The sequence below is a fragment of the Alosa alosa genome, chromosome 24 (genome assembly GCF_017589495.1).
Source record: "Alosa alosa isolate M-15738 ecotype Scorff River chromosome 24, AALO_Geno_1.1, whole genome shotgun sequence".
NCBI lineage: Eukaryota > Metazoa > Chordata > Actinopteri > Clupeiformes > Clupeidae > Alosa > Alosa alosa.
In genome coordinates, this window is record NC_063212.1 from 23614764 (window position 1) to 23628710 (window position 13947).

At 46.7% G+C, this 13947-nt stretch overlaps 1 protein-coding gene across 1 annotated transcript in view; it reads left to right on the top strand.

The window, feature by feature from the left end:
* Positions 1-13947, top strand: part of LOC125289356 (tudor domain-containing protein 7B-like) — a 47786-nt gene that overhangs the window by 19697 nt on the left and 14142 nt on the right. Inside the window, 13 exon segments of the mRNA XM_048236109.1 lie at positions 1-311; positions 313-440; positions 2064-2253; positions 2555-2666; positions 2932-3134; positions 3680-3814; positions 5850-5933; positions 8040-8174; positions 8526-8636; positions 9542-10063; positions 10095-10120; positions 10639-10799; positions 12303-13116. The exon segment at positions 1-311 is cut by the window's left edge and continues 175 nt beyond it. Of these exon segments, the coding sequence (XP_048092066.1) occupies positions 1-311; positions 313-440; positions 2064-2253; positions 2555-2666; positions 2932-3134; positions 3680-3814; positions 5850-5933; positions 8040-8174; positions 8526-8636; positions 9542-10063; positions 10095-10120; positions 10639-10799; positions 12303-12523 (2339 nt within the window). The 3' untranslated portion in view covers positions 12524-13116.

A 13947-nucleotide genomic window follows, 5' to 3' on the forward strand; every position in this document is an offset into this window, starting at 1 on the left:
GCACCCCTGCCTCGCCCCCCAGCCCTGCCCCCAGCGGCCCGGGCACGCCGCCCCCCTCCCTGACCCCGGAGCTGCGGCGCAACCTGGGCGAGTTGCTGCTGAGGTACAGCAGTGGGCTGTGGGCCCACGCGCTGCCCAAGCTCTACCAGGACACCTACAAGAGCGCGCTGCCCGAGCACGTGCTCCAGAACCTCGCGCTGCTCGCCGACTTCTGCACCGTCGACTACCCCATGCCCGACAACCCCAAGCGCGCCATCCTGTACGTGCGCGCGGCCGAGGACGAGAACTGCAACCAGGGCGCAGCCGGAGGCGGAAATGGAGTCGGAGGTGGGCAAGCGTCCCAGCTGCCAGGCGCAGGTGCCCGCGCTGCAGATACCGCGTGAGGAGTACCCGTCAGTGCTGGTGGTGGAGGCGGCCTGCACCAACAGCGTCGTGCTCAGGTGAGGATGCCCGGGCTGAGGTTACACAGGTGTGTTAGGCTAAACCTGCTGTGCTCAGGTGAGATTATGGGTGGTGAGGTAACACAGGTGTGCTCAGGTGAGGATGCCCGGGCTGAGGTTACACAGGTGTGTTAGGCTAAACCTGCTGAGGTCATGTCAGACACCAAACAGGACGAGGACCACAAAAGCGTCACGCTCAAAAGTTTATTTAAGGGTTGGGGTTTAAGGGGGTTTCAGGGTTCCGGGGTACAGGAGTTCCAAGAGTCTTCGTGTGTGTGTTCCCCAGTAGCCTAACAGCCATGGCAGGAGCTGGATGATCCGGGAAGTCCTGGGGAAACACACACCCAACAGCAATTGAACCAAGCAGCAGTACAGTCAAGGACTAGGCGGTATTCAGAAAGAGGGACGGAAGGCAGGTCAAGATTACCGGGCTGGAGAACACAGAAGTAGTCAAGCCGGGTCCGGGATCACAGGCAAAGAGTCAGAGGCGCTTTCCAAAACAGGCAGGTAACTGGCTTGGTTGCAGACGATCTGACAAGTGTGGACTGAAAAGCAAGGCTTTATATACAGGGCATGATGAGTGGTGAATGCAGTGCAGCTGGTAGGTAACGAGGGTGAGGCAGAGCAGAGCAGAGCAGGAACAGGTGGAGGTCAGACTTCAATCAGCGCAGGTTACCAGGCAGAGAGAGAGCTCATGACAGGTCATGTGTGAGTAGGGTGTGGTGAGTTGAAGCCAGCAAGCTTGAGGTAAACCTGCAGTGTTCAGGAAAACCTGTTGCGTTCACTTAAAAACCTCAGTGATATGGTACGACTGCTCTGCTCTGTTGGTGTTGAGGTAAGCCTGCAGTGTTCAGGTGACTCTGAAATAAGTATACTCTGTGTATCTGAATAATTCTCTGTTAAAAAGCCTGTTCTGCCTCTGTGGCCATGTGTTGTAATGATAAGGGCCTGGTAGAAAGGGCGGAGTCTTAGCGTAAAACAGCCATGTGCCAGATAGAAAGCTGTGTTCAGTGAGAACCTTACAGGTACAGTGAGGGCTCTCGATGTTTTAAGCAGGGATCACACTGACCGGCGGCAAGCAGCAGGTTTCCTATTGTTCGTAACGCTAACGTTGAACAAGCTTACGTTGAACAAGCTTAGCGTTGAACTTGGTTCAACTTTCAAAGCGCAACGCGAGCGTATTCAATTGTCAGTTAAGGCAAACCGTTTGTGTTGCGATAGGAATGAGATAGAACTTGAGCGTTCGGTTACACTTGCCACTGCCGGTTGGCACTGGCCAATGTGATCCCCGCCTTAAGGCCCATTCACACCAAGAACGATAACGATAACTATAAATAAATATTGTTCTTGTTAATATGAATGACAACGTTCACACATAAACTATAACGATAATGACATGAAGAGCGATATCGTTGGGGATCACTATCAGAGCCATTTTTAGAACGATAAAAAGCTAATAGCCAATCAGAACCCATCTAACACAAGGAGAGACTTTGTTTATCGTCGTTCAGTGTGAATGCTTTTATCGTTATGGTTATAGTTATGGTTATAGTTATCGTTATCGTTATCGTTCTTGGTGTGAATAGGCCTTTAGTGTTCCGTTGCTGTGATTGATGGCTGCAGGTACATCGGCGAGGGCTACTCGCAGGCGCAGGAGAAGCTGGAGGATGAGATGCGGGAGTTCTACGGCCAGGACAACACCAGGAAGGCCCTGACCAACCCTGTGTCGGGGCAGCTGGCGGCTGTCCGCGCTGAGGAGGAGGAGGAGATCCTTCGTGCCCAAGTGTGTGAGGTCATGGCGGATAAGGTCAAGGTGAGTGCTGAAAACTGTGGTGCTAGGCATCATCATCACACACATCACACGCACACACATACACACACACATCATCATCACACACATCACACATCATACGCACACACACACACACCATCAACACACATATCACACGCACAGTGGGCACACATCGTTCCAAGTGTCATGTACTTTTGTAGGTGTTTTATGTGTCTGTCTTGGTGTATGCACTGTTGTAGGTGTTTTATGTGTCTGTCTTGGTGTATGCACTGTTGTAGGTGTTTTATATGTCTGTCTTCATGTATGCACTGTTGCTTTGCAGGTATATTATGTGGATCATGGGTTTTCGGAGGTCATCAGCAAAACCAAGCTCCTGGAGCTGCATGAGAAGTTCTTCAAACTGCCCTTCCAGGCCACTAAATGCAAACTGGCTGGTGAGTTCAGCTAGAAAGGCTGCGGATTGCTGCTTACACTGGCAGCCATCTGCTCTGCTCAGACTTTAAGTCTATCCCCACTGTTGCATTCCTCTTTATTTACATTTGTTTTTAAATGTACCCATTCAATTTACCTGTGTGTGTGTGTGTGTGTGTGTGTGTGTGTGTGTGTGTGTGTGTGTGTGTGTGTGTGTGTGTGTGTTTGTGTGTGTTTGTGTGTGTGTATGCGTGTGCGTGTGCGTGTGCGTGTGCGTGTGTTTGTCAGGACTGGAGCAGTTCAGCCAGGAGGCGTCTGTGCTGAAGAAGTTTGATTCCATGGCGAGTGGGAAGATCCTGCTAGCCGAGATTCTAGAACGCCAGGAGACACCACTCATGGTCCTGTACGACACGTCGCAGGATGATGATGTCAACATCAATGCAGCGTGCATGAAGGCCCTGCAGGACAAGTCCCTGGAGAGCCCTCTGCAGGTGCCCATCCCAACATGGCCGCTTGGCTAAGATGATTACATCACTTCAAAATCCCATTAATCCCACGAACCGTCTGCAACCTCCCTCACTGTCTCTACAGACAACAACAGCGCCCTGCTACTCCAACAGGCTGTCTTTAACCAGAGCCTCACATCACTTAGGGTTACACTACCTCTACAGACAGACAACAACAGTGCCCTGCTACTCCAGCAGGCTGTCTTTAACCAGAGCCTCACATCACTCCCACACACAGAGAATGGAGAGCTAGCGGAATCATGAGGAGATATTCACCGATTGTTACAAAAAGTGTTAGAAATCGCTTAAGAGTCTCTGACTGTTCCTTTTAATGAAATCCACAAAAAGCCACAATGCTGAGCTAAGAGTAGCCAAACGTCTGAACAGATTGGGTCAGGTTCAGGTTCTGTCTCAGATCAGGCCTCCTTTGGCCCAGGGGCGTGTGCTGTTTCACAATCCCACCAGGATTTCAGAGGGAAATTTCATCTGGACTTCACAAGTTGTTAATGATGTTGTTGTTCCCTTCGCAGGTGAACAGTGCTTACATGAATGTGAGTGTATCGAGTGTGTGTTCGGACGGGACCATCTACTGCCAGCTGCCCTCCCGAGGCCTGGCTAAGCTCACCGAGGTGCTGGGGAAGACCGAGGCCTACTTCCACTCTCAGGTACAACACACCTGCTCCACACGATGGAGCTGCATCTCATCTGTAGTGGACCCGTCTGCGTCTGTAGTGGACCGGTCTGCGTCTGTAGTGTCACTCTCGAGAAGAGTGAGAAAGGGAGCGAGCTGTGGCGCAGCCGTCACGTCAGCGTCCTACACCACACGCAGCTTCAGTGCCAACGGGGACTGGCCTGATGTAATTTCCTGTCTCTCTCTTACTCACTTCCTGTCCACTCCTCACTGCCCTTAGCAAAAAGAAGTTCATGGATGTGTACTGTTGAAGTACTTATTTTGAACTAAGTATATGTATAGTTTACTTTTTGTGTACTGACACTAAATTGATTTATACTTGGCTTATACTGATCTAGCCTTTAATATGGTATTTATACTTAAATATACTTAATATACATTTGATGGAAAAGTCTAAGTATATTTACTTGTACTTGTACTTATAGTTTACTGAGGTTATACTTTAAGTATACTATCATGAACATGAAAAACGGGCTACAAAATATACATGAGCAGTGAACAGCAGTGGCTCAGAAAGTAGAGGAGTGGTCAAGGACCCAAAGGGTTGCAGGTCCGAGCCCAACTCCTCCTGGCAAAACACTTAACCCCAAAAGTGCTCGCGCTGTGCAGGCTGGCGCCTTGCATGGCAGCCAACACTATTTGTATGTGTAATATAAATGCAGTATATAAATTATATCAGTAAGCAATATAAATGCAGTCCATTTACCATTAGTAATCTAACAGTACACCTATAATTTAGTATTTTTACACCTTAAAATGCTTTGAGTATACTATAATGGACTAAAAATGTGCCAGAAGTATATAACTGGTATCTTCACTAGTACTATTATAAACTGAAAAGTGCACCACAAGCACATGTATATGGTACTAATGAACTTCCTAAGTAAAGTAAACTTGGGAATTATACTTCAACTGCACTTAAGTTTACCTGATCAAATTAGTATACCATTTTTTTGGTAAGGGCATGTCTTGATAGTTAGAAACCCCCCAAAATAGGTATTAAAAACCCTGTTACACTTACATATCACTTGCACCACTGGGCTTAGTTAAGAGTTAGGATCTGAAGTTAGTCAAGCCAGTGGTTTCCATGAACACAAACCCTTACAAAAACAAACTGAAAGACATCTCAAACAGTGTCCTTGTGTGTTTGTTGTGCCTGTGGTATTTTTGGCGCTAGTAGTTGTGGCATTGTTGGCGTGTTAGTGTGTTAGTGTGTGTGTGTAGACACTTTGCTCCAGTAGCCTCTGACTGCTCTAACTGTTGTCCTTGCTTGTGTAGGAGTGCTGTAGGTGTGGTGATAGCCAGATTGGGATTAGAGTCCGTAATCTGGGACTAAGAGCTGGCCCATCTAATCTGTAGTAAACATTGACCCATTGACACAATACAAACATTCCCACATTTAGACATTACATCATATGACTCGACAAGCAATACCTCTCTGTTGTATACCACTAAGTCTAATATTATTATAATATATATTAAGGCTAATAATAGTATTATTCAATCAGGCTAGTGTGCCGTAGCTACAGTATATGCAAGGCTTCTTGTGATATGAAGTTGAAATTGATATGGAGTTATACTTTCATTTCTGATTAGATCAAATGTATGAAAGGAGTTGCTTTGAATGTTCAATAGAAACCTGCCTAGTTGATGAAGTGCAAAATAAACCCCCTCTTGTTTTGAATGTTCAATAGAAACCTGCCTAGTTGATGAAGTGCAAAATAAACCCCCTCTTGCTTTGAATGTTCAATAGAAACCTGCCTAGTTGATGAAGTGCAAAATAAACCCCCTCTTGCTTTGAATGTTCAATAGAAACCTGCCTAGTTGATGAAGTGCAAAATAAACTCCCTCTTGCTTTGAATGTTCAATAGAAACCTGCCTAGTTGAGAAGGGTATGAAGTGCACAATAAATCTCTCTTGCTGTGATTAAGCTGGGTGTGTACTGGACTTTGCTCTGGAGCGTTCTACAATACGACCAGGAAGTGCTGATGAAATGTCCTGTTTGGCAGGTGACGTCGGAGTTCCTGGTGTCCCGGCCGTTCTGTGGGAAGGGCTGCCTGGCTCGCTACAAAGGCAAATGGTCTCGAGTGGAGGTGAGCAGAACGGAACCAACCGGAATGGAACAGATCACCCCACGGGTTCTCCCCTTGCGGGTTCCCTGCAGGCCTGTTTGCTGACTCACAGACAAGTTCAGGCTGGACACAGTCAATCACACGCACTCGATAGAACACTCATTATTATTACTGCCGCGCAGCCAAGCGCCACACACACACACACACACACACACACGATAGAACACTCATTATTATTACTGCCGCGCAGCCAAGTGCCGCTCACACACACACACACCCACACACACACACACACACACACACACACACTCGATAGAACACTCATTATTATTACTGCCGCGCAGCCAAGTGCCGGATCCCCCCCCAGTAATTTTGCGTCAGCAATTCCCGGGACACTGAAAGACTGGGGTGCACAAAACACGGATGACCCGGAAGAATTGTTTTTCCGCTTTGTTCCGTCACCCCCTCCGCCGGACTGGACCCCCCTGAGAGGAGGGTAGGGTGGACACAGTTTTCTGTAAATAACCAGAGAACCATAGGACCTAGGAGGACCACATTTTTTTTTGTATGTTCTCAAGGGGCCATGTCAACCCATCCCATAACCACTCATTTGATGGATAGCGCCACCTAGTTAATTAAAAATGAAAAAGCAAAAATGAGGCATTGTAATTGCAGGTATCTTTTGATGAGAGGTTCAAAACTGCACAGAATTTGAAGTGCAGGATCATTCTGACACCCTCTGAATCCACGCCAAGTTTCGTGGAATTCCGTTCATGGGGGCCCATACAATAAATTAATATATGTGTACAATTAGTCTCTGTACACTACACATACACACACACACACGCAAACACACACATAAAGTACACACATACGCACGCATGCACATGCACACACACACACAGGCACGCACGCACAGATTCACACGCATACACACACAGGCACACACACAAGCACACGCACACACACACACATAAACACAAACACGCGTGCATGCACAAACACCCACCCACACACACACACACACACACACACACACCATTACCCCCACACACCCACTCACAGACACATAAAACACACACACACACATGCAGGGAAGTAGATACATGTGCACACACACACACACACCATTACCCCCCCACACACACTCACAAGCAAAAACACACACAGAGAAGCACACATATACACAAAAGCAATCACATACATGAACACACTCATTTTCACACACAAAAGTTGCAAAAGTAGGGGATGGAGTAAGAGATGGAGACAAATTGATTTATTTTTGATTCATAAATTGATTTATTTTGGTGGAGAGAATATGCAGGACTGAGCGGCGGTCATATTTTGTACCACTTTGAAGTGCATCCAGTTACAGCCAGAATCCAGTCACTTCAGCACATTTAAACTCAGTTCCACTTCAATCTCTGTAAAATGTTGAAATGCAATAATGTGGCTAGTGCAAGCAGGGGCTGTGTTGGCCCTAGCCAAACAATGAAAGCCATATACTTTAAACATAATAAAGATCTAGCTCTGGTATTCCAGATGTTTTCCCCTGGCTAAGACACTGTTATCTTGCATGGCTTTGTTTTTTATCAAGTCAAGTCAGGTCACTTTTATTTGTATAGCACATTTTTATGCATAGAGTGCAACCCAAAGTGCTCCACATACAAGACTGATACACAAGACAAAAGATGTCAGACGGAGCGGCGTGGTCGCCAGCGTACCCGTGACACCAAGACATACAACAATCAAATAATAAAAAGTAAAAAAAATAAAAAAATAAAATAAATTTAACTGGCTGAAAAATGTTCAAGGGCAATGATGACTTGGGTGAAACTGCAGACATCAGTGTCTTTATAACTGGCCAACCCAGAGGATTTACTGGCAGTCTGGAGAGCACTGGAAGCTCAGAACAGTCTGAAGTCATCATGGGCGATCTTGCTGATCAGCAGCTCGGTGGACTTTGACAGCTATAGTTTCACATAGTTACGTTTTACATTTGTGTAGAAAAAACAGTGATAATGGTCTTTTCATCTCTCTCTCTCTTCTACTATCTCCCTCTCTCTCACTCTTTCTCTCCCTCTTCCACTATCTCCCTCTCTCTCACTCTTTCTCTCCCTCTCTCAGATCACCAATCTCCATGGCAGCAGAGTGCTGGATATCCTGTTCATTGATTTGGGGGTTCAGGCATCCGTAGAGGTCATTGAATTGAGGGAGTTCCCACCCCCCCACCTGCGTGACCTTATCGCCATTCCACCCCAGGTCTGTCCCCTGATTGGATACTTTGCATTATACAACAGGGGGAGATATTTTTTTTTTGCGTTTCTTTACATAAGTACAGATTTGTGTGTGTATGTAAATGTATCTTTCCCCTAGACCTTGTTGTGTTGACACTGATACTTTGTGTGTGTATGTGTGTGTGTGTGTGTCCATGTGGATAAAAAGGTTCTCTGGTTGAACTGACCCTGACTTTGTTTGCTTGTTTGTGGTGTGTGTGTGTCTGTCTATCTGTCTTTCTACAGATTCTACAGTTCTAGTGAACTAAGGTCTAGCTTTTGCAGTGAATGACAATGCAAATCTAACTGTCTGTGTGTGTGTGTGTGTGTGTTTCAGGTGGTGAAGTGTTGTCTTGCTGATCTAGCTGTGAGTGTGGGATCCTGGACCCCAGATGCTGTGCAGTGGCTTAGAGACACAGTACTGCACTGTAGTGACTGCAGTATAAAGGTACACACACACACACACACAAACACACACACAAACACACACACACACACACACTCATTTACTCACACACTCACCGTACTGCACTGCAGTGTAGGGATTTTTTGCCTCGACATTGAATGTAATTCCATGTTATTGAAATGTTACCCCAGAGAGCATAAGTGTTATTGTAATGTTACCCCAGAGAGCATAAGTGTTATTGTAATGTTACCCCTGAGAGCATAGGTAGTATTGTCATGTTATCCCTGAGAGCATAAGTGTTATTGTAATGTTACCCCTGAGAGCATAGGTAGTATTGTCATGTTATCCCAGAGAGCATAAGTGTTATTGTAATGTTACCCCAGAGAGCATAAGTGTTATTGTAATGTTACCCCTGAGAGCATAGGTAGTATTGTCATGTTATCCCAGAGAGCATAAGTGTTATTGTAATGTTACCCCAGAGAGCATAAGTGTTATTGTAATGTTACCCCAGAGAGCATAAGTGTTATTGTAATGTTATCCCTGAGACCATAGAACACTGTTCTGCCCATCGACCTCATGTATACATCAATCTTACAACTACAATATTGTATCACAAATACATTATCATTGCACTGAACTGCCTTGCACTATATTTATATTTAAATCTTAAATGTCTGACTACTCTACTGGTATTGCACTATTCCTTCCTTCTTTAATTGTTATTGTATAGTTTTTATCGCGCTATATTGTTGGTATGAAAGAATAGATTTATTTATTAATTTATCTGAGGTGTGTTCCCCCCACACTTTAACCCCTGCCTGTGCCTGTTGAGGTGTCCACGACCTTGACAGGGACAACAAGGAGGCGGACATCTACCTGGCCAATAAAGCTGAATCTGATTCTGACCAATAGCGTGCCCTAGTGTGAGCTGGTATTTCTTCCTTCAGATTGCCAAACAGGAGGAGAGCAAGCGTCTGGTGCACGTGCACCTTTTCACCAGCAAGAACTTCCACGACATGAGTCGCAGCGTCAACCGGCAGCTGGCCGATTCGGACCTGTGGAAGCACCAGAAGGACGTCTTCCTCAGCAGCCACGCCCCCTCGCTCAAAACCACGCCCACCACCGTGCCCGGCCACACCCACCACTCCGGAAGCCCCACCTCCACCAATGGGACGCGAGCGCCTCAGCTCCGACGCGCCCATTCGCTCCCGGGCACCAGGGGGACTCCGCCCACCACTCCTCAGCACACCGCCACACCTGCCCCCCAGGCGCGTCTGCAGATGCCCCCGCTGCTGGAGTTGCCCCCGGCGGGGCAGAACCTGGATGTGTATGTGTCGGTGGCGTGCCACCCGGGCCACTTCGTGCTGCAGTCCTGGCAGGATATGTACAAGCTGGTGGTGCTGATGGGAGAGATGATCCTGCACTACAACAAGACCAACGACAAGCCCGTCGCCGTGGAGACGAACCAGGTGTACGCCCGCCAAAGTGGAGAAGAACCAGGTGTACGCCGCCAAAGTGGAGAACAAGTGAGTGAGTGAGTGTGTGCGTGTGTGTGTGTGTGTGTGCTGGGCACATCACGGGATTAAACTTCTGCTGCTTTTGGACATTCCTTATGAGCTAAATTTGGATATGGTCATTAGATTTACCCCACTTGCCAAAAAAAGTGTCCCTGTGGCCGGTTTGCATAAGCTTCTTTTTCTTTTCAGTGTCATCATCTGTCTCTGCTCTATTAAGTGCAGCAAATAGTGTGAATCAAGTGCAATATACCATGGAGAGAAATGGGTTAAACTTTGCATACATACAGTACACACACACACACACATATATATATTTCTTATTTTATATTTCGACTGATGCTGACACGTTGACGTTGGCACAAATGACGCTGACACGACTGATATGACGTCACAACTGACCCTGTGCTTTATGTGATATGACGTCACGACTGACCCTGTGCTTTAAGTGATATGACGTCATGACTGACCCTGTGCTTTAAGTGATATGACGTCACGACTGAACCCCCCCCGTGTGTTCTGCTCCCCAGCTGGCATCGTGTGCTGGTGAAGGGGATCCTGACCAATGGCTTGGTGTCCGTCTACGAACTGGATTACGGCAAACACGAGCTGGTCAGCTGCACCCAGCTGCGTCCGCTCATCCAGGAGTTCCGGCAGCTGCCCTTCCAGGGAATCACTGCCCAGCTAGCAGGTATGATATGGTCAGCAATGCCCAGCTAGCAGGTATGATATGGTGAGCAATGCCCAGCTAGCAGGTATGGTCAGCAGTGCCCAGCTAGCAATGCCCAGCTAGCAGGTATGGACAGCAGTGCCCAGCTAGCAGGTATGGACAGCAATGTATCTAAAGCATTTTAACATGCAGTACATGCAACATTGCCTACATATACATTGCATTTAAAGGGGGCATATTGTAAGACATATTATACATTTGATTCAGATTATTCAGATTTGCTGGTCAAGTAACATCAAGTCTGCCAGCTTGTTTAATAACATCACATCAATTTGACCTATCTGGATTAAGTCTCCACCCACTGAAGAGCGAAAGGTTGTGTTTTTCCCACAAGCTTGGGACCTGTTAGCAACGTACTGAAGCTAAGCCATCGTGCACAATGGTTGTGTTTGTAAAATAACAGGCCATCATGCACGATGCTTGTGTGTGTAAAATAACAGGCCATCGTGCACAATGCTTGTGTTTGTAAAATAACAGTCCATCGTGCACGATGCTTGTGTTTGTAAAATAACAGGCACACAAACAAGCTGATCTGGACAGGGCTTTTCACACAGGGTTGAAAACTGTGTGGTTGCTTCATCATTTTGGTATTTTGATCAAAGCATGACACAAATGTTTTATTAAGAACTCAAGAATCTACTTAAAATTGTGGGAAAATGGGTCAAATGTGTCCTTAAACAGAGAATAGAGACCACCACTAAAGGCGAAGTGTCAGCTTCTTGTCTGCATGTGTGATCTCTTAGGAGTATCATTAGCAGGTGTTTTAGTGCATGTGCGCCTCCTGGGGGCCGTGCTTGTTATTGCATGCATATTATTTTTGATTGAATTGCATTTTGTTTATTGGATTGTCTGACTAGATGTTGACTTGGTAACAGATACATACTGTATGTACCTTTATACCTGCACAGGCCAGTTTGTGTGTGTGTGTATGTGAAATGCCACACTAGGCCCAAAAACACACCTGTTGTAACTGCTGTGGTTAAAGGTGCTCTAAGAGATGCCACGCGTTTTTTAGGCTAAAACATTTTATGTCACTTACTGCAAACATCACCTAACCAACCACTGGCTGTCTGTGTCCTGAATACACTGTAAAAAAAATGTGACCTCTGTGGACAGCCCAGGCTCCAAAAACGGCAACAAAGACAACCTGGGCAAACCTAGCCCATAAAAACATAACAAACTGTTCCAGCAAATCACAGATGAGATGCGTGTGTAGGAGAGTTTCAATTGCACAGGAGCAGCACGGGAGGGAGGGGGAGGAAGTAGTGAGCTAGCTCTCTGTTTTGTTTGAAAGTCAACAGAAGTGACGTTACCCAACATCGCTTAGAGCACCTTTAATGTAGAGAATGATCCGATATGATTTTACGCAGACCGCTGTTTGTTATGTGTGAGAGAGCGAGAGAGAGAACGTGCCTCTGTGCCTGATCAACAGTGGTCTTACACACGGGCTTGTTGTCCCTCCAGGTGTGAAGCCTCGGCAGTGGTCGGAGGAGGCGTCCATCGTGTTCCGGAACCACGTGGAGAAGAAGCCCCTGGTGGCCCAGCTGGAGGCCGTGCAGGAGGCGCCCAACGCCTGGGACCGCAAGGTGACCGTCTACCTAGTGGACACGTCGCAGGAGGAGCACGATGTCTGGGTGCATGACATCATGGCCGAGTTAGCCGACGAGCTCACCAAGGCCGCCTAACAACAATCGCTACAACAGCAGCAGCAGCAGCAGCAGCAACAACAGCAGTGTGCACGAGAAGGGGCCGGCCGTTAGCAAGCAAGCAAGCGGTGGGATAAGTTAGGGACTAGTGAAACTAGTCTCACGCGAGTGTGTCGTGTGCGTGTGTGTGAGCAACGGGTGTGTTTAGGGATGTTGTCTGGGGTGTCTCTGTCCTCTTATCCAACCCCTGGCGGTTTACAGTAAAAGGGCTTGCAGCAGGTTGAGGTAGTGTAAAAGCACGATGAAAGACAGGTGGAGTACGTCTTGATATGCTGTAGGATTTAACAAGTGCTGAGCATGTTCTAATCATCACTTGTGATGTGATAAACAAAGTCATAAGGTCTGTTTTGGCGAGCCAGAAGGGCTGACTTGTTTAATGACACGTTCTTTTAGAGAGTTGAATTATGATTTTGTTTGCTCAGTCAAATGCTAACGTTAGCTCAACCTGTGAAGAAGGTCGCACTTTGGTACAGTGTGTTTCTAGTAGGCCTACTGGCAAACAACTGACTGGAAAGTCAAGCTTGAAATTCAGGTGAAGTACGTTGACTCCAGCCCTGGTTGTGTGTGTGTGTGTGGGGGGGGGGCATTATATGTGCTTCCAGCTTACGTCATCCAACAAAAAGGTCTAAGCTAGCACCTCTGACATGGCTTTAAGATTTCAGAGCTTTCAAAGCTCAACGCACAAGTTTAAAACATCATTTTTCACAGAAGAGAGCTTGGGGTCTCCCAACACTGTAGACTCTCGAATGGGATTTGGACTTGAGCGGGATTGAAATGGCACCAAATCTGGGTGTGCCCAGTTCTAGAGCCTCGGTCCAAGGGGGATTCCAAGCCCATGCTTTAGCGGTTGATCTGAATAAGTCAAAGTAAAAATTAAAGAGATTAGTATTTAGCAGACGCTTTTATCCAGAGCTGCACAGATTTGTGACTGTGGGTTTCAGTATTCAAACCCAGGCCCTATGAAGGGTCGGAACTTTGAGTTAAACAGTCGAGTTCAACTGCTCTATAACATGATGACATACAGTATTTATGCATTTGAAGGTTTTGAGTATTTGGGGTTACAACCCCCCCATATTGTACGTCTATGACCCTACGACTATGTAGGCTATTGCTAGGAGAATGAGACCGTTGGGCTCTTTTAATTAGAAGTTCACCACTTACTCTGACTTGGCTTATCTGGATCAGTTACTAAACAATGAACTTGGAAGGCCACCCCTGGGATCTGATTTAAGAGTAAGATGTTTACATAGGCCTGCTCAACAGTCTGGCATTCTGCAGTCTGATATTTTAACAGGTTTACAAGAAAAACAAATGTAGCAATACATTCCTTTTCCTCCATCGATATGTGACGAAGCCATTTGGTCTGCTTTTAGTTCAGCTAGTGCTGCAGTACTGCTCCTGGG